The sequence below is a fragment of the Buteo buteo genome, chromosome 17 (genome assembly GCF_964188355.1).
Source record: "Buteo buteo chromosome 17, bButBut1.hap1.1, whole genome shotgun sequence".
Taxonomy (NCBI): Eukaryota; Metazoa; Chordata; class Aves; order Accipitriformes; family Accipitridae; genus Buteo; species Buteo buteo.
In genome coordinates, this window is record NC_134187.1 from 28,700,003 (window position 1) to 28,720,717 (window position 20,715).

At 70.7% G+C, this 20,715-nt stretch overlaps 4 protein-coding genes across 6 annotated transcripts in view; all 4 read left to right on the top strand.

Moving 5' to 3' along the window:
* The first annotated feature begins 396 nt into the window (after window positions 1–396).
* Window positions 397–6,003, top strand: LMBR1L (limb development membrane protein 1 like). 2 transcript variants are annotated; one of them, XM_075049444.1, is made up of 17 exons: window positions 397–572; window positions 2,263–2,347; window positions 2,657–2,693; window positions 2,876–3,015; window positions 3,107–3,210; window positions 3,283–3,409; window positions 3,529–3,597; window positions 3,835–3,899; window positions 4,030–4,105; window positions 4,231–4,314; window positions 4,549–4,625; window positions 4,712–4,789; window positions 4,885–4,958; window positions 5,042–5,132; window positions 5,438–5,504; window positions 5,588–5,749; window positions 5,838–6,003. In XM_075049444.1, exons 1-17 carry the CDS (start codon window positions 501–503, stop codon window positions 5,894–5,896), a joined length of 1,467 nt encoding a protein of 488 aa, XP_074905545.1. In that variant the 5' UTR covers window positions 397–500; the 3' UTR covers window positions 5,897–6,003. The 2 variants fall into 2 exon arrangements, with proteins under 2 accessions (XP_074905545.1, XP_074905544.1); XM_075049443.1 differs by lacking the exon at window positions 397–572 and having other exon boundaries at window positions 1,854–2,347.
* Window positions 6,004–8,406: 2,403 nt separating this feature from the next.
* Window positions 8,407–13,279, top strand: DHH (desert hedgehog signaling molecule). Its single transcript, XM_075049445.1, has 3 exons — window positions 8,407–8,931; window positions 10,899–11,160; window positions 11,829–13,279. Exons 1-3 carry the CDS (start codon window positions 8,620–8,622, stop codon window positions 12,494–12,496), a joined length of 1,242 nt encoding a protein of 413 aa, XP_074905546.1. The 5' UTR covers window positions 8,407–8,619; the 3' UTR covers window positions 12,497–13,279.
* A 454-nt stretch (window positions 13,280–13,733) lies between these two features.
* On the top strand, window positions 13,734–15,774 carry RHEBL1 (RHEB like 1). Of its 2 annotated transcripts, XM_075049446.1 has the most exons (8): window positions 13,734–13,843; window positions 14,130–14,201; window positions 14,445–14,512; window positions 14,626–14,708; window positions 14,835–14,891; window positions 14,976–15,023; window positions 15,127–15,211; window positions 15,294–15,774. In XM_075049446.1, exons 1-8 carry the CDS (start codon window positions 13,792–13,794, stop codon window positions 15,381–15,383), a joined length of 555 nt encoding a protein of 184 aa, XP_074905547.1. In that variant the 5' UTR covers window positions 13,734–13,791; the 3' UTR covers window positions 15,384–15,774. The 2 variants fall into 2 exon arrangements, with proteins under 2 accessions (XP_074905547.1, XP_074905548.1); XM_075049447.1 differs by lacking the exon at window positions 14,976–15,023 and having other exon boundaries at window positions 15,085–15,211.
* Window positions 15,775–17,142: 1,368 nt separating this feature from the next.
* The window catches only part of KMT2D (lysine methyltransferase 2D), a 28,652-nt gene continuing 25,079 nt past the window's right edge, over window positions 17,143–20,715 (top strand). The window contains exons 1-8 of the mRNA XM_075049448.1: window positions 17,143–17,234; window positions 18,991–19,073; window positions 19,199–19,325; window positions 19,425–19,654; window positions 19,738–19,844; window positions 19,939–20,101; window positions 20,242–20,407; window positions 20,517–20,631. Coding sequence (XP_074905549.1) covers window positions 19,025–19,073; window positions 19,199–19,325; window positions 19,425–19,654; window positions 19,738–19,844; window positions 19,939–20,101; window positions 20,242–20,407; window positions 20,517–20,631 — 957 coding nt within the window. The 5' untranslated portion in view covers window positions 17,143–17,234; window positions 18,991–19,024. The remainder of the gene's footprint in view (window positions 17,235–18,990; window positions 19,074–19,198; window positions 19,326–19,424; window positions 19,655–19,737; window positions 19,845–19,938; window positions 20,102–20,241; window positions 20,408–20,516; window positions 20,632–20,715) is intronic.

The window sequence follows — 20,715 nt, forward strand, 5'->3', positions numbered from 1 at the left end:
CCCCCTCCCAGAGCTGAGGCAGCCTGGCCCTGCCCCCCTCCTCGGCCCTAGCGGGGATTAACCCCCCCCAGGGGGATTAGTCCGGGGATTAGTCCTGTCCCTGCGCCTAATCCCGGCTCCCGCCCCCCACCCGGGGGGGCTACGCAGGGGCCGCAGTCCCCCCCCCCCCCCCCCGACCGTGGGAGCGGCGGGCGGGAGTACGGCGGTTCCTTCAGCCTATCGGAACGCTCTGCGTCGCTCTCGACCAATGAGCAACGCCTCATTCACTCCCCGGGACCAATGGGAGGAGAGAAGGAGGGGCCTGGCGGGGGCCCTTTCAGGCCGTGGCGGGCGCGGATACATTGTAGCGGGTAGCGGATGCGAGGGGCGGGGCCGAGCGGGGAGGGGCGGGGCCACCTACCCCGGGCTGGGCTCGGCGCGGTTCGGTGCTTCTCCCGGTAACACCGGTCCGGCGATACCGGCCCGCCGCTCGGACCCGGTCCGGCCATGCTGGCCGTAACATGGCCCCTGTGGAACAGGACGCATTGGCCGTACGGGAGCAGCTTTTCCACGACAGGGTCCGCGAATGTATCGTGAGTACCGGAGGCCCGCGGCCGCGGTGAGGGGCGTCAGGACGGGGTTGGGGGGGGGGGGAGGGTCCGGTGTGACCGTGGGGGTGCTGTGGGTTGGGGCTGGAAGTCCACAGCCCCCCCTCCGGGAGGACCGGGGTCTCCGGTGGCGGCTCTGGGGCCCGGCTGCCGTTGTGCCCCACGCCCGGCCCTTATCGGTGCCAGAGCCCCGGCGGGCTGCCGTGCGCCCCGGAGATAGCGGGGTCCCGGGGCTGGGCCCAGCCCCTGGCACGACCCCTTTGCCGGGTCCGGCCCCGCTGCTGCCAAGCCCCTGTGCCATCCCGGCCACCCCCTCGCGGGACTTGGGGTCCTGCTGTACCGGAGCCCCCGGGGCTGGGTCCCACCTGCCCCGACCGGGAGCCCCTGGGTGAGCGGGAGGGTCGGGGGTGCCGGGTACTGGGGTACGGCGATGTCAGAGCCGGATCAGAACCGTGCCAGGCTCCTGGTTCTGTCCCTGCCCCCCCCAGGCCAGCAGCTCTCCCCAGGGTGCTTGGTGTCAGGGCGAAGAGACCCTGCAGACCCCCCCTCACCCCTCTGAACCATGAGCTGGGTCTGCTCCCCTGGTCCCACTCTGCCGGTCACAGCACCCACTGCTGCAGGCTCAGGGATGGTAACGACCCAGGTATTATGGTCCTGGCATCTCCCAAGGGTGATCCGGGATGCTGCGTGCGGGGCAGGCAGGTGGGCTGTGACCAGCAGTGCCGGGACCACCTTGCCAGAGCCCAATTCAGTGTCTGCGGGGAGGAACTGGTGGTCAGAGCCCAGCAGCTATGTCCTGGAGCTCCCCAGACATCCCCCCAAGCTGTCTTGGGGAGCCACATCTCGCCCAGGAGCTCCTAGCTCAGGGGAGGTGTTGGGGGTCCCCCGGCCAGGCAGAGCTCTGGGTTGCAGGGTACAGCCTGGGGCAGGAGGGGACCCACAGCCTGAGACCCTTCCCTGGGCAGGAGCAGGAACCGGAGGACCCGCTGGGCACTGCCCCTCCGGGGGTCCGGAGCTGGGTTGGCTCCCGGGGCTCCCTGCCACCCCACTTAGATCCTGGGGACCCCCGGGCAGCCAAGCCCCCCGGGCCAAGCAGGAGGGAGGTGCCACGGCTGTTCCATTCCTCCTGTGCCAAGGTGGCAGGTTCGGGTGACCTTTCCCCATCCTGCCGCGTACCCGGCGGGATGAAAGGTCACCGTGTTCCTCGAACGTCGCCTGCTCCGGCTGGACCTCGGTGTACCGGCGGGGGCGGGAGGGACACCACGGCCGGCCTTGGCGCCTGTCTCAAGGCTGTTCCTGCGGCTCGGCCGGGTGCCGGTGCCAGCAGGGCGAGAGCTGCGGGTCAGGGAGTGCTGGGGTGTCCCACGGGGTCAAACCTCCAGCTCTGCCAGCACAGGCCGACCCAGAGCTGCCGGGTGGGCTCTCCCCGTGGTCTCAGACCCCCTGGGTTCCTCTGGCCCGGGTGCTGTGGCAGCTTGTGGGCACTCGTGGGTGAGTCCTGGGTGCAGCCCCCGTGCACAGGCAGGGCCAAGTACGTGTGTGGGGTGTAGCCAGGGCCAGGAGTGGAAAAATAAATAGGGTGAGGCTGATGGGCCCCAGGGCCAGTGGCATCACCCAGGGTGGGAGCGGCTGCCCTCCGGGCCTGCCTGCACTGCCCATGCACTTCTGCCTGCAGATCTGCGCCCTGCTCTTCGTCAGCCTCTACATCCTCTGCCACTTCATCATAACCCACTTCAAGAAGCACACAGACTTCACGGCAGGTAGGAGGGCGGGAGCTGCCGGAGCCGGGCAGCCGTTGGCAGCCACATTCAGCCTCCCCGGAGCTTGTTCCTCCATCGCTTTCGGCCTCCCCCGGGAGCCCCGGTCCCACCGCAACCTGGGTTGCTGTGGCATCGGTCGCTGCGGGGCACCTCCTCAGCTGCCACTGGAAGGGAGCAGAGCCCAAACCCCCTGGGAATGTTGGGGGCAGGGGCAGGTTTGGACGTGGACAGGGGAGCAGGCAGGGAGCAATGCTCTGGGCAGCCCTGACTCTCCCAGTATCATTAGTTTGAGTTTTTTCCCCCCCGCAGTGCATGATGACGAGGATGCTGCTGTCAACAGGATTGCGTAAGTTCCTGCCCATTCTGCTCCCTGCCTGCGGGATGCTCGGCCGCTTCCTCTCCCTGCCCGGCCGGGATGCCGTGTCCCCCCAGCCCATTGGGGTCGGTGACCCTGGGGGCTGTGACCGGGTTGTGACACCCGTGGGGGCCCAGACCCAGTGCCGGAGCCGATGCTCAGCTCTCCCGCAGGCTGGGACTGTGCACCTTCACCCTGGCCGTGGCGCTCGGCGCCGTCCTCCTGCTGCCCTTCTCCATCATCAGCAACGAGGTGCTGCTCTCCTTCCCCCAGAACTACTACATCCAGTGGCTGAACGGGTCCCTCGTCCACGGTGGGTGCAGGGGGGTGGCCCCGAGGTGCCCTGAGGGCTGCAGGTCAGGGTTGCCCCCCGGGAGCTCACCCCACACCATCTCCCCCTCCAGGCCTCTGGAACTTGGTCTTCCTCTTCTCCAATCTGTCCCTTGTCTTCCTCATGCCCTTTGCCTACTTCTTCACCGAGTCGGAGGGCTTTGCAGGATCCAAGAAGGTAGGCGACCCTGTGGGTGCCCCCTCCCTGGTCCCCCCCATCGCTGGCTCCTCTCTAACTCTGCTCCCACAGGGCATCATGGCCAGGGTGTACGAGACGTCGGTGGTGCTGCTGCTGCTGACGCTGCTGGTGCTGGGCATGGTCTGGGTGGCCTCCGCCATCGTCAGCAACAACGCGGCGAGCCGCCAGTCACTCTATGGTGGGTGCTGTTGGGTTGCACTGGAGGTCTCCTGGCTCCAGCCGGGCAGGATCAGACCTTGGTGCTGAAGGGGAGAAGGGGTGCCCGGTGCCCCTGGTCTGACCCTGCTGTCTCTGCAGACCTCTGGGAATACTACCTGCCCTACCTCTACTCCTGCATCTCGCTCTTTGGCGTGCTGCTTCTGCTGTGTGAGTTGTGGGACATTTCCCAGAGGTGGCCCAGCCCTGGTGGCCCATCCTGTGCCGAGTGCGGGTCCCCCGGGGCGCCCAGCTGGGAGCAGGGATTGTTCCCTGCAAAAGGTGCTGGGGTCCGGAGGGGTTGCGGTGCAGGGCTGAGCACCCATCCCCTAACCAGGACCCTTGTGGGGGTGTGGGGAGGGCTAGAATACCGGGGCACCCCCTGCTCAGCCTTTCCTCCCACCGCAGTGTGCACCCCCTTCGGCCTCTCCACCATGTTCACCGTCACAGGGAAGCTGCTGGTGAAACCTCGGGTAAGGTGTTCCCCCCGCCGGGTCCCACCGCCCCAGCCTGGGGGCTTGCGGTCCCCGGGGCTGCCTGGTCTGCCATCCCGGGCACAGGGTGCCATTCACGGCTGCTCACGGGCTCCTCGCCCATTCCCAGCTCCTAGAAGACCTGGATGAGCAGTTGAGCTGCACGAGGCTCGAGGAAGCCGCCGTGTCCCGCAGGATCTCCTCCGGTGGGTGCCCGGCACGGCTGCTGGCCAAGAGTGGGGGGGGTTCAGGGCAGACTGGGGTCCCCCCTGCCCCATCACATGGAAGCCCTCAACCCCCACGAGCCCCTCGGTGTCTTTTCCCTTGGCAGGCAAAGCTTCCTGCTGGCTGAACTTGAACGTGGAGCTGCTGCGGGAGCAGTTTTTCGCCATCCGGAGCAAGAGGCGGAAGCTGGGTAAGGAGCCTGCGGGGGGGTGGGTAAGCCCAGGACGCCTGGGTTCTCTCCAGCTTGGCACTGGGAACACTGGTTCCCTGGGAGCCTGTGCCCCATGGAGGGAGGGTGGGTGTGAAGTGGGGTGGGGGCTGTAACGCCCTGTCCCGGCACCTCAGGGCCCCTCTCCGACTCCTGCCCTGGGGTGGGGGCTTGTGCTCCCCTCTCACCCGGGCACGTTGTCCCCCCCCCCCGCAGAGCTGCGGCACCGAGCGTCGCCCTGGCAGAGGAACCTGGGCTACCCCCTGGCCATGCTGGGCCTCCTGGCGCTGACGGTGAGTGTCCCTGGGCTCCCGAAGGAGCTGGGGCTCGTCCCTGTTCCCCTCCCCAACCGCCCTCACTCCCTCCCTGCTCCTCCCAGGGCATCTCCGTGCTCATCGTCTGCTTCCACGTCCTGGAGCTGCTGCTGGACGATGCCGCGATGCCACGGGGCATCCAGGTACCTGGGTGGGGGAACAGGGGACAGCGAGGAGCCGTGTCCCATGCTGGCCTGGGGACCGTTCCCCCACAACGTGCCCCCTCCTCTCCCGGCAGGACGCATCCCTGGGCCAGGTCTCCTTCTCCATCTTTGGTTCCTTCGGAGCTGCCCTGCAGGTCGTCCTCATCTTGTATCCTTCAGGCGGGCACTCGTGTCCCCAGCGCTGTCCCCAGGGCCATCCCACCCCGTTCTCCTCCTTAACACCCCTCGCAGCTACCTGATGGTCTCCTCTGTTGTGGGCTTCTACAGCTCCCCCCTCTTCACCCGGCTGCTCCCCGAGCGGCAGGACACCCCCCTCACCAAGGTGAGAGTGCTGGGCTGGGACTGGGGGGGTTCCCAGCCCCCCTGCGGGGGTGCAGGACCCCCGATCCCCACAGTGCATGGTTGCGCGTGTCCCTGTGCGCTGTGCGGTGTCCCCACGCGAGGGCAACATGTGGCGTGTCCCCCCCACCTCCCCCTGCCTCCAGTGCAGCCCTGGGTGCAGGCAGGGTCCCAGTGGGTGTCTGGCACTGGGGAGCCCCTTCCCCAGCTTGGGGGGGGTGGTCCCAGGCCCTGTGGCAGCACTGCCACCCCCCCCACCCTTGACAAACGCTCCTTTCTCCCCCCCAGATCATCGGGAACTGCGTCTCCTTGCTGGTGCTCAGTTCAGCCCTGCCCGTCTTCTCCAGGACACTGGGTGAGCCCCTGGGGGAGGTCAGGGTGACCCCAGAACTGGGGTGTCCCCAGAACTGAGGTCCCCTGACCACCAACCCCCCCCAGGGATCACCCGTTTCGACCTCCTGGGGGACTTCGGCCGTTACAACTGGCTGGGGAACTTCTACATCGTCTTCCTCTACAACATGGGGTTCGCGGGGCTCACCACCCTGTGCCTGGTGAAGAGGGTCTCCTGGGCCGTCCAGGCCGAGCTCATCTGCGCCTTCGGTGAGGACAGGGACACGGGGACGGGCGATGGGGTGTCCCATATCCCCCCCCCCCCCCCCCCCAGCTCTCACGCTCTCCCTCTGCCCAGGTCTGCACAAGCTGCCGCTGCCCGTGACGCGCTCCCGGCCCCTCGGCAAGCCCTGCTAGGGCTGGGGGACAGGGATGTGTGTGTCCCCCCCACTGTGGTGCCCCCCCAGGATGGCCACCAGCCACAGAGCCAGCCCTGACGGTGGCTGGTGCTTCAGTGATGTCGGAGCCCCCCAGGGAGAGCCAAGACCTGGGGGGGGGGGGGGCGGTCTGCCCCCCCCGCCTCTATCTCAGCCTGTTGTGCTACTGAGCCTTGTCCTTGAGCCACGTCCCCGTTACAGCCCCCCCAGGGGTGCGGGGTCCCCGGGGGGCTGCGCTGGCTGCAGCCCCCCTGCCCCGTTTACATACCTCATGCAAGAGCAGCTGGGCCCCCCCTACCCTGCCCCGGTGCTGCCCCAGCTGCTCCCTGGGGTGCAGTTGGGTTTTAAATGTGTCCCCCCCCCCACCCCAGGGACTGTCACGACACTACAGCGGGGGCCCCGTGCCCCCCTGCCCAGTCACTCCACACCTCGTCCCCATGTCATCCTGGGGCTGCTGGGGGGCACTGGTTGTCCCCTGCCCCAAGGCCTTTTGGGGTCCCCAAGGGAGGAGCAGGGCTGGAAGGTCCTGGGGCACTGGGGACAAGCTGCCCCCCCCCCCCCAACCCCCCCGGCAGGTTGGTGTGATGAGTCTGTCGGGTCTCTGTTACCACGGAACTTTTTTGGAGCAATAAACAGTCTCTTTTTTTATATAAAAATATCTGAAGCGGGGAAGTTTTATTTCCCCTGAGGGCGGGACTGAGCAGGGGGGGTTCCCTGCCCATGGGGGTCTCAGTCCTGCCCTCCCCTCCCTTCCCTTTCCCTGGGGGCCATAATTAACCCTCTTCCTGGCTGGGGCTAACGAGCTTCTTCCAGGAAGGGCCGAAGGTGAGGGCAGCTCCCTGTCCTGGGCTGAGGAACCCTGGGGGTGTCAGGGTGGCACCCAGCTGTTTTGGGGTGCGGCGGGGGGCTGAGCTGCCCCCCAGTGAGGGGCATGGAGGGGTGGGGGGGGTTCCTGTCCCTTTGCTCCTGGGGAGGGGGGGGAGATCATGCGGCCTGAGCGGAAACTGCCCCGGGAACCGGCCCCCCACCCATCCTGCCCCGGCTGGGGCTGAGCCAGGCTGCCCCCCCCCCACTCCATGGTAGGGGTGGGGGGCCCGAACCCCCCCCCGAACCCCCCCCCTGGCCGGGGCTGAGCAGGAAGCGCAGGAAACCTGGTTTATATTGCAGGAAATGAGGCCAGCGGTGCCCGCGATTTCCCCGCGACCTGCTCCCCTCCCAGTCACCCCGGGCTGGCACTGGGGCTGCCGGGGGGGGGGACCGGTCCCCCACCCCACCCCGATCCGGTCTTAATTCTCCATGTCTCCCCCCACCCCCCCCGCTGCTGCCTCTTGCCCTCACCGGGACCCTCAGCACCCTTGGGTGCTTCGCAGGGAGCTCTTGGGGGTGCTGGGGGGGGGGGCACGGTCCCAGTTCTGGGGGGAGTCCGGTCCCGGGGGTCCCCTGTTCCTGGAGGTGCCCTTGGCCCCGGGGGAGCCCGGTCTCGGTCCCGGGGGTGCCTCGATCCCTGGTGGAGCCCCCTCCCGGGGGTGCCCCGGTCCCGGGGCCCCGGGGGGGGGGGGCTGTCCGGGGCAGGGCAGTGTGGCGGGGCCCCGGCGGGGGCGGCCCCGGGGGATGTGGCCGCCGCTGCCGCCGCTCCCGGGGGCCGGATCCGAGGCGGAGCCCGGTGGGGCTGCCCAGCGGCGGAGCCGAGCGGCCGCAGGTGGGGGGAGCCCGGCCGGGACGGCCGCGGGCAGCGGACGGTGCCGACCGGTACCCCAGGGGAAACCGGTACCGGGGGCTGGGCCGGGAACGGGTACCGGTACCGGGGGTCAGACCGAAGAGGGGGCGGGGGACCGGGGTTGTGGCAGGAAGCGGGTCCCGGGAGCGGGGCTGTGCCAGGGGAACGGAGCAGGTGCCGGTATCGGCGGTGCAGCGTTAGGATAACGGGTGTCCCCGGTGCCAGGGGCAGCGGTTGGAGAAGAGGGGCCGGGAACGGGACCGGTGCCAGGAGAAGGGGGGGGGGTCCCCGGTCCCGAGAGGCGGTGACAGGAGACGGGAGAGGTCCCGGGACCAGAAAAGCAGCGTTAGGAGCGGGATAAGGGGGGGCCCGGTACCGGAGTGCGGTGCGGGAAGCGGGGAGAGGAGCCGGTACCGGAGCGCAGGGTTCGGACGGGAAGCGGGGGACGGGATCGGGGCGCTGGGACAGGTCCCGGGACAGCGCCAGGAGCGGGGTACCGGGTCCCGGTTCCGGGGCAGCGCCAGGAACCCACTGCCCGGTGTCAGTCCCGGGGCAGTGCCCCGTGCGGGGTGCCGGTGCCCGGTGCCGGGACACAGGGGTAGGAGCTTTCCCCTGAGGCTCGGGCTGGGTGGGGGAGTCCCCGGGACCGGGGTGCAGTGCCAAGCGAGGGGGCACCGGGCCCGTGGGCGCGGAGCCGGCGGCGGGGGGGCGGGGGGGGGCCGTCCCGGTGCCCGGGCGCCGCGCACCGAGTGGGTGGCGGCACCGGCGGGGGGGGGCGGGGGGGTGTCAGTCGTCCCGGGCGGCCGCGGCTCCCGCAGCGGCGACGGGACCGTGGGTGTGAGAAGGAAACGGCACCGACCCGCCCCTGGCACCGCGACCCTCTAAAAGCCCCGGGGGCCGCCGCACCGGGACCATGCCCGCCCCGGTCACCCGTGCCCCCGGCGACTGAACGGGGCCCACGGAGGCAACGGGGCCCGGCGACCGGGATGCCCCGGTGGAACCCGCTCGCCCTCGGCCTGCTCGGCCTCGCCGTCTTCCTCCTGGCCGTACCGGTGCTGGGCTGCGGGCCGGGCCGGGGTCCGGTGGGACGGCGACGATTGGGGCGGCGGCAGCTCTCGCCGTTGCTCTACAAGCAATTCGTGCCCAACGTGCCCGAGCAGACCCTGGGGGCGAGCGGGAAGGCGGAGGGCAAAGTCCTGCGGGGCTCGGAACGCTTCAGGGACCTGGTGCCCAACTACAACCCCGACATCATCTTCAAGGACGAGGAGAACACGGGGGCGGACCGGCTCATGACCGAGGTGGGGGCTGCGCCCGACCCGGCCCGGTCTCGCTCCCGGGGGCGCGGGGACGTGGGGGCGGCGGGGGAGGCGGAGGGGGGCGGGCGGGAGCTCAGCGACCCTTCCCCGAGGGGCACCGACTCTTTCCCAGGGGGCACCGACCCTTCCTGGGGGGCACCGACTCTTGCCCGGGGCGCACCGACCCTCCCCGGGGAGCACCGAGCCACCCTCGGGGCGGCACCGACTCTTCCCCGGGGCGCACCGAGCCACTCTCGGGGCGGCACCGACCCTTCCCCGGGGGGCACCGACCCTTCCCGGGGGCACCGACTCTTTCCCGGAGGGCATTACTCTTCCCGGGGGGCACCGACTCTTCCCCGGGGCGCACCGAGCCACCCTCGGGGCGGCACCGACCCTTCCCCGGGGGGCACCGACCCTTCCCGGGGGGCACCGACCCTCCCCTGGGGGCGGCACCGACCCTTCCCCGGGGGGCACCGACCCACCCCCGGGGAGGTACCGACCCGTCCCGGGGCACACGGACCTTCCCGGGGCACACTGTGCCTCGCCCCGGTCCCCGGTCCCCGGTCCCGGTCCCGTTCCCGGTCCCCGGCCCTTGACGGCGACGCGGCAGCACCGGAGCCCCGGGACTGGGTGGTCGCGTCACGTTGGGTGTTAAGAACCCGCCGTCGGGGATTAACGGGCCGGGGGCGGCACGGGGTCCGGCCGCCGTACCGGGGGTACGGGGGTACCGGCGGCTCCGCTCCCCCAGCGCCCCCGCAGCCCGGTCCCGGTAGCCGGTCAGCGGGGAGGGATCCGGTGCCGGCGGGAGCCCGGGATACACCGCTCCCCCGTCGGGATGCTCACGGTTGCCATGACGAGGGACGGTTCCGCTGTCGCCATGGCGACGGGGGATGCTGCGAATGGTCCAGGCGGCCCCGGCCGTTCCCGCGGACCGGGGCGGCGGGGGCGGGGCGGGGCCGGGGCCGGTTCGGGGCCACGGGCACGGAGCCGGCCCGGGGTGCGGGTGGCTGAAAGAGCCCTTTGTGGCCGTTCCGGCATTCCCGGGGCCTGAGGTCAGCGCCGGGCTGGAAAAGCGCCTATTGTCGCCGGGCCGGGCCGGGCCGGGCCGGGCGCATTCCTGCCCCCCCGTTGCTGCCGCCACCCCCCCCCCCCCCCTTCTAACCCCCCCCGGCTCGGCCGTTCCCGGGCCCGCACCCCGCACTCCCGCCCCCGCTGCCCCCCGCTGCCGGGAGCGGCTTTGTTGCAGGGTGGGGGGAGAGGGGGGCACCGGGGTGCGGAGGGATGATGTGACCTCATGGGCTGCGGGGGTAATGGGGGGGGGGGACACCCCGACCCCTGCACCCCACGTCGGTGATGATGATGATGATGGTGGGGAGAGGGAGCCCAGAGCCACCTGGGACCCCCCACTATTGCTCTGGGCACTGAAGTCCTGCACCCACCCCCCCACCCCCCCCCGCTGCCCCCCCAGGCCCTGCTCCCCACTCTGCCTGGCTGGCGCTGAGCCCCCCCGCCCCGGTGCTGCTCCAGGACTCGGGTCTGGTTCAGGGTCAGCTGCACCCCCAGCTCTGCCCCACAGCCCCCCTCGCCGGGTTAATCAGTCATGGCCGTGGCCGCGGGGAAGGTGACACCGTCCCGGTCCCCGTCCCGGTCCCCGTCTCGGTCCCCTGCCCGTTCTGCCCGGCTGCCTGCACCGAGAGGTGGCTCCACCACGGGACCCCGGGGCACGTTAACGTTCAACCTTCGCCCACACGGCGGGGGGGGCAGCTTGGCCGTGCCCCTCTCTGCACCCTGGGGACACACACACACACCATCTGCCCCCCCCAGCAGCCCCTTTGGGCACCATCCAAGCCCTGCGCAGGCCCAGTGTCCATCTGTCCATCTGCGTGTAGGAATCCCCCCCTGGGAGGGGTCCTGGTGCTGCAGCGGGGCTGGGGGTGACACCGGTGCTGGTGTGTCCCCCCCCGCCTCAGCGCTGCAAGGAGCGGGTGAATTCGCTGGCCATCGCGGTGATGAACATGTGGCCGGGGGTGAAGCTGCGGGTGACGGAGGGCTGGGACGAGGACGGGCACCACCTCCCCGACTCGCTGCACTACGAGGGCCGGGCGCTGGACATCACCACCTCCGACCGCGACCGCCACAAGTACGGCATGCTGGCACGCCTGGCCGTGGAGGCCGGCTTCGACTGGGTCTACTACGAGTCCAAGGCGCACGTCCACGTCTCCGTCAAAGCAGGTACCACGCGGGGAGGGGGCTGCTGTCGGGGCGGGGTGCTGCCATCCCCGTAAAGCATCTCAGCCTGTGGCCCCGCAGCTCCCTCTGTTCCCCCTTGGCATCCCGGATCCATGTGGGATGCAGTCCTGCTCCGGCCGGTGTCCGGCTCCAACGGGTTTAGCCTATGTCTGGCCCAAGCCCAGCTCCCCCTGGCCTTTCCAGCCACCAGATTGGCAAAAAAACATACTTCCCCCTCCAAATTTTGTCCAGCTGGAGCCACCCTCGCGGTTCAGCTCCCGGTGCGGGGCACAGCAAGGATTGTTAAGCCGGTCCGGATGGCCACAGCCCAGCCCGCGGCCCCCAGCCCCGTGGCCGCTCCGGCCGGCAGCCCCCATCCGGTCCAGAAGTGACAATCGACAGAAAGTGAAAGTGGCCGTAAATGTCACCGTCCCCAGCCCTGAACAAAGGGCGTCAGTGCAGGGCGGACAAAGGGGCCCTGCAGCGCCTGGCCTCCCTGGGAGCAGCATACAGGAACCAGGGGGGGCTTCGGAAAATACCCGCTTTGTTCCGGGGGTGGTTTGGGGGTTCAGGGGGGCTGCTCCGCACTGGGCCGTTTCCCCTCTGGAGGTGGTGGCCGATGGAGGTGGCCGGCAGGGACGGGGGACCCACGGCTTTCTCCATCCACCCAGATAACTCATTGGCCGTCCGCACCGGCGGCTGCTTCCCCGGCCACGCCACCGTGACGTTGCAGAGCGGCGAGCGCCGGGGCCTGGCCGACCTGCGCCAGGGCGACTGGGTGCTGGGCGCAGAGCCGGGTGGGCGCCTGGTGCCCACCGAGGTGCTGCTCTTCCTCGACCGCGACCTGGGCCAACGCACCTCCTTCGTGGCCATCGAGACGGCCAGCCCGGCGCGCCGGCTGCTTCTCACCCCGTCCCACCTAGTCTTCGCGGCCCGCGGGGCGGCCAACGGCACAGCCGCCTTCCTGCCCGTCTTCGCCCGCCGCGTGCGACCGGGCGACGCAGTACTGGCCCACGGGGCCGGCGGGCAGGGGTTGCGCCCTGCGCGGGTGCTGAGGGTCTCGCGGGAGGATGGCGTGGGGGTCTTCGCCCCCCTCACCTCCCACGGGACCTTGCTGGTCAATGGGGTGCTGGCATCCTGCTACGCCGTCCTGGAGAGCCATCGCTGGGCCCACCGCGCCTTCGCCCCCCTCCGCCTCTTCCACGGGCTCCTCTCGCTGCTGCCTGCCCGCGCCGAGGCGGGCAACGGGACGGCGCCGGAGGCGGGCATGCACTGGTACTCCCGCCTGCTCTACCGGCTGGCCGGGGGTGTGCTGGGCCACGAGGCCCTGCAGGCGTAGGGGTCCCCGGCCCCCCCAGTCGCCACACTGCACATCATGCCGCACACTGGAAGCAGGGGGCTCTGGCCCCGGGACCCCCTCCTTGGACCCAGGGAAGAGGGACAGGGGCACCCCCGGCCCCGTGGGGAAGTTGGGGTGCCTCTCGGCTCAGCGCTGCCCAGGAGCGCGGGGTGGTAGGGACAGGGTCCCTGGGATGGGGAGTCACGGGGTGGCCCAGGGACCTGGGCTCTGCCCCTTCCTGTGTCCCAGAGCCCCCCCCCCCAGCACTGCTGGGTGCCTGGCTGGGTCCCCACACCCCCAGACCCCTGCACGCTCCCCCTGTATTTATTGCTTTATTAACCGCTGCGGCTGGGGCCGGGGTTGCTGCCTGTCGAGCTGAGGCTGGGCACCACCGGACCCTACCCTGGCACCAAATCCAGCCCAGGGGATGCCGAATCAGCCCAACATCAAGCACCTGGCAGCAGTTCCTGCCCGTTCCCCCAGCTCTGGGTTTGTCCCTCCATCACCCCCGGTGTCCCCGTCCCCAACCCCACGCAGCTCAGTGCCACAGGGTGGCTCGACGGGGTGTCTGCCGTGGGCACGGGCACACTGCGCCGGGCCCGGCTCTAACCGTGCTAACCGCTAACCTGTCCTGCTTGAGAGTTTTATTTTTCTATTTATAAATGGTAATATAAATGTCCCCCCCCCCGCCCGCCCACCCACCCTGGCAGCGGGGCCCAACCCCGCGGGGCAGGGGGCCAGCCTGCTTTTAACCACTTCTGTTTTAAAAAAAAAAAAAAAGAAATACTACTATTTAATTGTTTGGGTAAATAAAGAGACTTTATGACCCCAGAGAAGCCGTGGCTGCGGGGGACTGCGCAAGGCCGGGCATCCGGGGGGGGGGGGGGCTGGGGGATCCCCGGGGGGGCTGGGGGTCTCTGGGGCTGGGGAAGACCGGGGTGGGGATCTCGGGGAGCAGGAGGTGGGTGCGGGTGTTTCTGGGGGTCCCCGGGCCGGGGTGGGGGGGGGGGTAGGAGGCGGACGACACCCCCCCCCCCCCGCTCAGGTGTGCGGCCACCACGTGGCTTCGGCCGTTCCCTCCGTTTTCATGAATGGAACCCCGGCGGCCAGCGCGCCTGCGCCGTCCTCAGGGCCCCACCCCCGCCGCTGCAGCGTGGCCAATGGAAGCGGGTGGGCGGGTGGTGTTGTGGTCACGTGGGGTTACCGGTGTAGTGGCGGCGGCACCGCCCCCCCCCCCCCTCGCCGCGGCGGGCGGTTTATAGCTCCGTGTGTCGCGCCCGCCCGCCCCGCGGGTCATGCCGCTGGTGCGCTACCGTAAAGTGCTCATCCTCGGGTACCGCGCCGTGGGTCAGTGTGTGTGTGGGTGGGTGGGGGTCTCATGGTGGGGTGGGAAGGGGCTGTGACCTCTGCCCCGTGTGGCTCGGGGCGGGGGGGGGCCATGCCCGGGCGGTGCGTGGGAGTGGGGGTGCCCCACAGGGCGCTGCTGGGGGTGTACCGTGGGGGGGGGGGGGGCTGTGGGGCCGTGCTCAGCTTGGACACCCACCTCGGGAGCCCCCGTCACCCCGGGGGGGGGGTCCCCTGCACCGGGATGATGCTGGGACCCCCACCCCCCCCCCGCTCCCCCCCCCCCCAGGCAAAACCTCCCTGGCCCACCAGTTCGTGGAGGGGAAGTTCGTGGAATGCTACGAGCCCACGGTGGAGAGCAGTAAGTTGAGGGGGGGGAGTGGGGGGGCTGCCTGCCTGAGGTCCCCCCTTTCCATGGGGCTACGGGTGATGAGGAGGACAATATGTCTGCGCCTCTGGGCTGTGCCCCAAAATCTTGTGCTGGGGGCTGAGGTACCCCCGGAGTGGGATGGAGGGGAGGCTGGTCCGCGAGGGGGGGTGTGGAGGGGTGCGGGGGGGTGCAGGGGTCCCGGATGGTCCCATTAACCTGGTGCCACCTCCACAGCCTACAACAAGATGGTGGTGGTGGGTAAGGATGAGTTCCAGCTCCAACTGGTGGACACAGCCGGGCAGGTAAGGCTGGGGACAGGTCCTGGGGTAGGGGGGGCCCGGAGGGGGGGGGCAGGGGGAGTGAGGGGGCTGCTGGCCCCGGAGCTGCCCCTGGCACCGGTCCTGCCCTCCCCCAGGATGAGTACACCATCCTGCCCCACTCCTTCGTCATCGGCATCCACGGCTACGTCCTGGTGTACTCGGTGACGTCCCTGCAGAGGTGAGGGACACAGCCACCCCCCCGCCAGGGTCACCCTCAGGGATGGGTCCCCTTTGGGGGGGGGGACGGAGACGACACGGGCACCCCAGTGGGGGGCAGCACCCAGATCTCCCCTTCTCCCCACAGCTTCCAGGTGGTGAAGACCCTTCACAACAAGCTGTATGAGAGCTGGGGGAAGACACGGTAGGTGCCGTCCCTCCCGGGCTGGGGTGGGGGGGTGCCCGGGGAAGGGGGGGGGCCAGGCCCTCACCCTCCCCATGCCTGCAGCATGCCCGTGGTGCTGGTGGGGAACAAGGCGGACCTGTCCCTGCAGAGGTAAGGAGGGCTCTGGGGGTCCTGTCCCTTCTTGCTGTCCCCCCCCCCCTACCTCCCCAAGGGACCCGGTGGCCCACCCTGCTTGTCCCTGCTGTGTCTCCAGCCGGGAGGTGAAGACGGATGAAGGGAAGAAGCTGGCGGAGTCGTGGGGGGCCATCTTCCTCGAGTCCTCGGCCAAGGAGAGCCAGGTCTGGGGCAGGGTGGTGTATCCCACCCAGGGCTGGGAACGGGGTCCCCGGGGTGCCGGGGCTGATGTCCCCTCATTCCCAGGTGACCCAAGGGATCTTCATGAAGATCATTGAGGAGATTGACCGGGTGGACAACTCCTGCAGCAGATCGACCGGCTGCCGCCTGATGTGAGCCCTGCCCGGGGCAGACCCCCCCAAGATGGGGCAGACCTCCCATGGGACCTTCCCCCAGACCACAGCGGTGGCTTTAGGGGGTCCGGGGCCAACGTGGTCCCACTGTTTTGTACAGGACCTCTCCCTTTGCACAGGCTGTGGGGCTCACGAGGGGCTGGGAGCGGGGCTGGGGTCCCATCCCAGCTGGGGAGCACCCCTTGCTTGTAGCTGCTGTGTCGTGTGTCCCCCCCCCCCCCCACCTCCCCGCCACGCACAAGGACACGGTGGGGAGCCGGGGCTGAATACGGGTGTTGTTCCCGGCGCGGGGCTGCGGTCCGGCTATGCCGCGCTGGCAGCCGCCGCTCGTGGGAGTCAGGGCCGCGGGGCTGGAACAATTAAACCTTGTTTTGTCTGTGAACCCCCTCAGAGCCTGGGCTGGGGCTGGGGGGGCTGCTTCTGCCCTGGGTGTGTGTGGGGGGGGGGGAGGAAGGTGAGGCAGCATGTGGGGCTCCCCCAACCCTAAATGCACTGGGGGCTGAGCCCCCCGGGCTGTCACTGGGATCCTGGGGGGCTCTGCAGCCCCATTTCCCCCCCCCCCCCAAACCACAGCCTGGGCTGGGTGAGTGGTGGGGGGGGCTCTGCAGTGCTGGGGTGCCCAGCCTGGCTGTGGTTCCCCATGTGGCTTATCTCCACCCAGTCAGGCTAATTACTGCTAATTACCCAATTATGCTGTTAAGAGAGGAGCAGGGAGCTGCTGAGGAGAGAAGTGGGGTGCTGGGGGGGGGGTGTTGCTGCTTTGTGCCCCCGTAGTCAGCATTGGGGTGGAGAGGGGAGTGGGTGCTGGGGGGCTGGGATGTTGCAGACTGGGGGGTAGTGGGGTCTGTGCTCACCCCCCCCCCGAGCCCTGCACTCTGGGTCTGGGGGCTTGGGCTCCCACGGAGAGGGGGGGGGACATTTACCCACCCTTTACCTGTCCTTGGTCGCCCCGGGGCTACCGGGGGTCCCGGAGTGGGGGTCCTGGGGTGTGACTGGGGGGAGCCCGGGCCATATTTCCCCCCCCCCCCCCCCCGCCAGGGTCCCGAGGCCGGGGAGTGGAGCCGCTGCCCGGATCCGGCCCCTGTATCCCCCCCCCCCCTCCCGCCCCGGGCTGGGGGTCCACGCCACGCGTGGGGTTTCCCGTGTGCGTGACCCTAACTGCCCGGTACCGGGGAAGGGGGCCACGGGCAGCTGGTGTTGCCCTACGCGTGGGACAAAGCCGCGTGTCGGCAGCACGCGAGTACCGTGAGTCGGCCGTTCCCGTCCGCCGCTCGGGGCACAGCGCGGGAGCCAAGAACCGGGAAAACGGCGGCTGGTCCCGGGGACACCGGGAGCGGAGCTCTCCCTTACGGATACCCACGGACACCCGCGGGACCGCTCCGGTCCCCGCGCGGGGAAAAAAAAGGGGGGGGGGGGGGAGGTTGGTGGGCGGAGCCACCGCCGTTCCCCGGTGCCGCCCCGCCGTGCCCACGTGCGCGCCGCCCGCCCCGGCGCCGTCGGGGTTAAGCGTCGCGGAGGGATTCCCTCCCCGGCAGCGTGCGCTGCGGCCCGCGCCGTCACACCCCCCAACGGCCGCAGCGCCCGCCGCGCACCGCGTCTCCCTCCGCCCGAACCCCCCGCCGCCAAGTAGTGCGGGCGCGGCGCGCGCCCCCCCCCGGCCGCGGCCCCCAGGGCCTTCAGCGCGGCGGCCCCGGCGGGACGGACGGGAGGGTAGGGCGGGCGGGGCGGGGCGGGGGCGGGCGGCGGGACCTACTTTCCTCTGGAAATGGCCGCGCCGGGGAGCACCGTCCGCCCCGCGCCCCGAGGCCCGTCGGCGTAGGGGGCGGCCGCGGGGGTAAGAGCCGGGCGGGGAACGGGGGAGGGCGGGGAACGGCCCCACCGGGGCTCCCGCGCGTTCGGGACCGGGCCTCCGTGGCCCCGGAAGGGAAAGGCCTCGCGTTCGGCCCCAGGCCGCGCCGCCTCCGCCGGGCCGGGCCTCGCCGCCGCCGCCGCCTCCTCCTCCTCCTCCTCCCGGCCGGGCCTCCCCCGGTGGCCGGAGCCCGGAGCGCGGTCCCCGGGCTCCCTTTGTGTCCGCTACCGGTCACCGGTACCGGTTATGCCCGCCTCCCGGGGAACCGGTGGGGCCCGGGCCGCCGCCTGAGCGCAGGTACGGCCGGGCCCGGCGCTCCGTGGTCCCGGTGCCGGTGCTCGGGGTAGGCCGCGGCGGGCCGGGGCAGCGGGCCTCTGGCTGGCTCGGCTTTCCCCCCCTACTTCCCCCGGAGGGCCCGGTTGTACCGGGGAGGGGGGGAGGGAAGCGCGGCCCCGGGGGCACCGGGGCGGCGGCGGGGGGGGGGGGGGCGTCCACCGCGCGGTGCTTCAGCCCCCCCCGGGGGCGCGGGCAGGGCCGGCCGGGCCCCTCCGCCGACCCCCCCCCCCCCCCCCCCGGTACACACCGGGGCCCTTCTGGGGCGGCCCTAATCCCCCCCCCCCCCCCGGGATCACCGGGGAACCGGAGGAGATTTGCTTGGGGGGGGGGGGGCAGTCGCCGGTACCCCGCCGTGCCCGGTCAGGGGCTCCCTTGGAACCCCCCGCGGCGTCTCGGGGGGGGGGGCAGTGGGGGTTTTGGGGTGCCGGGGGCTACCCTAGCATGTCCGTCCCCCCCCCCGGTGCTCCGGGGTGGGGGGGGTGCCGGTGTGTGGATATGGGGGGGGGGGGGGGAGAGGGCCGGACCCCCGGGACCCCCTCCCTCGCGCGTGGCTCACAGGTGGGTTTGGGGTCTCCTTTGCTGTCGTGTGTCCCCCCCCCGCAGCCTCTTGGCCCCCCCTGGGATTTTAGGGTGCATGTGAAGTACCGGTAGGAGGGGATATGGCCCCCCCCCCCCCAAGCTTTGGTTGTGGTGTTTGGGGGTGACCCCCCCCCAATTCTGTGACTCCCCACCCCCCACCTGGTGCTGCGTGGGCTTGGCTGGATCGGTGCTGTGCCTGGGGAAACTGAGGCACAGGCGGGTGCTGGAGGGATTTGCTGCACCCCAAATCCCACCCAGTCCTGTGGCGGGGGGGCACCGGGGGGGGGGGTGTCCCAGTTTCCCCACAGACACTGAGGGTTCTTCCCCACCCCCCCCCCAGAGCTGGTGCTGCCAGGGTCCGGGTGGTTCCTTAGGGGTCCCAGTGACCCCCTGGGGTGCTGGTGTGCGGTGGTGCCAAGGTCGACCCCCCCCCCCCCCCATCCCTCCCCTGGGTTTAATTGAGGTCATGTACCCCTGGTCCCCCCGCGGCTTCATCGGTGGGGAAGGGGCTGCCCCGGGGTGTTGCTGTGTCATCCCCACCCTGACCTGGGGGGGACACCTGGGGGGGCCAGTGGGTGTTGGAGGGAGTGGGGAGGAACCGTCTGTGGGGTACGGGGGCCCACGGACCCCCCCCCGGGGAACCGGGACTGCCGCCCGCTCGTGGTACGTGTAGCGAGTGATGTTTCTGCCAGGCTGAGACCCCGCAAACTTGCCTCAGGGGGAGCGGCCTGAAGGGGCTGCCCTGTCCCTTGGGGGGGGTGTCCCGGGGGGGGGTCCGGGGAAGGGTCTCTTTAGCCCTGTGCTGACGGATCTCGCCCCCTCCCAGCCGCGGGCCTCCCCCGAGGGACGCCGGAGGCAGGATGGACGAACAGAAGCCGCCCAGCGAGCAGAAGGACGCGGACGCGCCAGGTGAGCCCAGAGCAGGGTGCTGGGGGGGGGGGGGGGGCTGGTGCTGTCCCCCCCACCCTAGGGTGCCAGATTCTTGTCGCCGTACCCCCCAACCCCGCGGTGGCTGACAGCCTCTCTCCTGGCAGCCGATGGGGCCGTGGCCTCGGAGGAGATGGGCAGCGCGGAGGGGGACCCCCTAAAACCCCCCGAAGGAGCCTCCGCGGGGCCGGAGCCGGAGAGCACGGACACAAAGGGACCTCCCCAGGCCGGCAGGTGAGAACGAGGGGGTTCAGGGGATGGCGTGGAGCTGTTGGGGGGGGGTTCCGAGTGTCTCTGACACCCCCTCTGTCCATGTGTGTCCCCCCCCTCTAGCACGCCGGCCCGCCGCTGCGCCCTCTGCAACTGTGGGGACTGGAGCCCGCACGGGCAGCGGGAGCTGCAGCGGTTTGAGCCGGCGCCCGACTGGCCTGAGCAGCTGGTGGGGCACAAGCCCCCTGAGGGTCCCGGCCAGCCGCCCCCGGAGCTGGAGCCGGTGGGTGACGACCTGACGCAGATCGGCTTCTCCGAGCGGGTGACTCCAGCGCAGCTCTTTGAGCCGACGGGTGAGTGTGGTCACGGCACTGGGGTCCCCGTCCCACCACCCTGTGTGTCTTCCGACCCCGTCCCTGATGCCCCTTCCCCACAGGGCACTGCTGGGTCCACCGCTGGTGCGCAGCCTGGTCCGCCGGCGTGGGGCAGGAGGCGGTGGGCTTGGCCAGCGTGAGCAGAGCTGTTTTCTCAGGGATCTCACAGGTGAGCGGGTCCTGGGGAGGGTGGGGGGCGGTGGTGGGGGCGCGGCTTGGCCCTGGGCAGCATCTGTGACCCCACGGGGCTCCTCCGCTTTCAGAAATGTGAACACTGTCGGCGGATGGGGGCCACCATCCCGTGCCGGGCGGCCGGCTGCCCCCGCCTCTACCACTTCCCCTGCGCCGCCGCCAGCGGCTGCTTCCAGTCCATGAAGACCCTCCGGCTCCTCTGTCCCGAGCATGTGGCCGAGGCCGTGCAGATGGGTGCGTGTGGGTTGGGACCACCAGCCCTGGGTGCTGGGTCCCCTCCTGCCCTGGAGGGGGGGGGGTCCCAGGGTCCCAGGGAGGGGGCAGAGCCCAGCGAGAGGGTGGTCCTGACAGCCCTCTTCTCTATCTCCGTTCAGAGGACGCCCGGTGCTCGGTATGCGACGGGCCGGGTGACCTGCGGGACCTGGTTTTCTGCACCAGCTGCGGGCAGCACTACCACGGGGCCTGCCTGGACATTGCCCTGACGCCCCGCAAGCGCTCGGGCTGGCAGTGCCCTGAGTGCAAAGTGTGCCAAACCTGCAGGTGAGCCTGCGTCTCTGTGGCTGGGGGGGGGACGCGCACGACGGCGGACGACAATGAGGGGTGTACGGGAGGGGGACGCAGCCCTCATCCCTGCCCCTGCACCCCGCAGGCAGCCCGGCGAGGATTCCATGATGCTGGTCTGTGAGGCTTGCGACAAGGGCTACCATACTTTCTGCATGGAGCCGGCCATCGAGGGCCTCCCCGCTGACTCCTGGAAGTGCAAGGTGCGCCCCGTTCTCGCTGAGGGGGTACAGGGGTGCCTAGCCACCCCCCCTTGCCCATCCCTGACGTGCCTCTGCCTCCCCCCG

Coding starts and splice junctions, on each gene's coding strand:
- RHEBL1 (XM_075049446.1), top strand. CDS start 13,792: ATGCCGCTGGTGCGCTACCGTAAAGTGCTCATCCTCGGGTACCGCGCC. Junction 14,202..14,444: donor CGAGCCCACGGTGGAGAGCA/GTAAGTTGAGGG, acceptor CCACCTCCACAG/CCTACAACAAGATGGTGGTG. Junction 14,892..14,975: donor GAGAGCTGGGGGAAGACACG/GTAGGTGCCGTC, acceptor CCATGCCTGCAG/CATGCCCGTGGTGCTGGTGG.
- LMBR1L (XM_075049443.1), top strand. CDS start 2,176: ATGGGCCCCAGGGCCAGTGGCATCACCCAGGGTGGGAGCGGCTGCCCT. Junction 2,694..2,875: donor GCTGCTGTCAACAGGATTGC/GTAAGTTCCTGC, acceptor GCTCTCCCGCAG/GCTGGGACTGTGCACCTTCA. Junction 4,626..4,711: donor TGGGCCTCCTGGCGCTGACG/GTGAGTGTCCCT, acceptor TGCTCCTCCCAG/GGCATCTCCGTGCTCATCGT.
- DHH (XM_075049445.1), top strand. CDS start 8,620: ATGCCCCGGTGGAACCCGCTCGCCCTCGGCCTGCTCGGCCTCGCCGTC. Junction 8,932..10,898: donor CGGACCGGCTCATGACCGAG/GTGGGGGCTGCG, acceptor CCCCCGCCTCAG/CGCTGCAAGGAGCGGGTGAA. Junction 11,161..11,828: donor CCACGTCTCCGTCAAAGCAG/GTACCACGCGGG, acceptor CCATCCACCCAG/ATAACTCATTGGCCGTCCGC.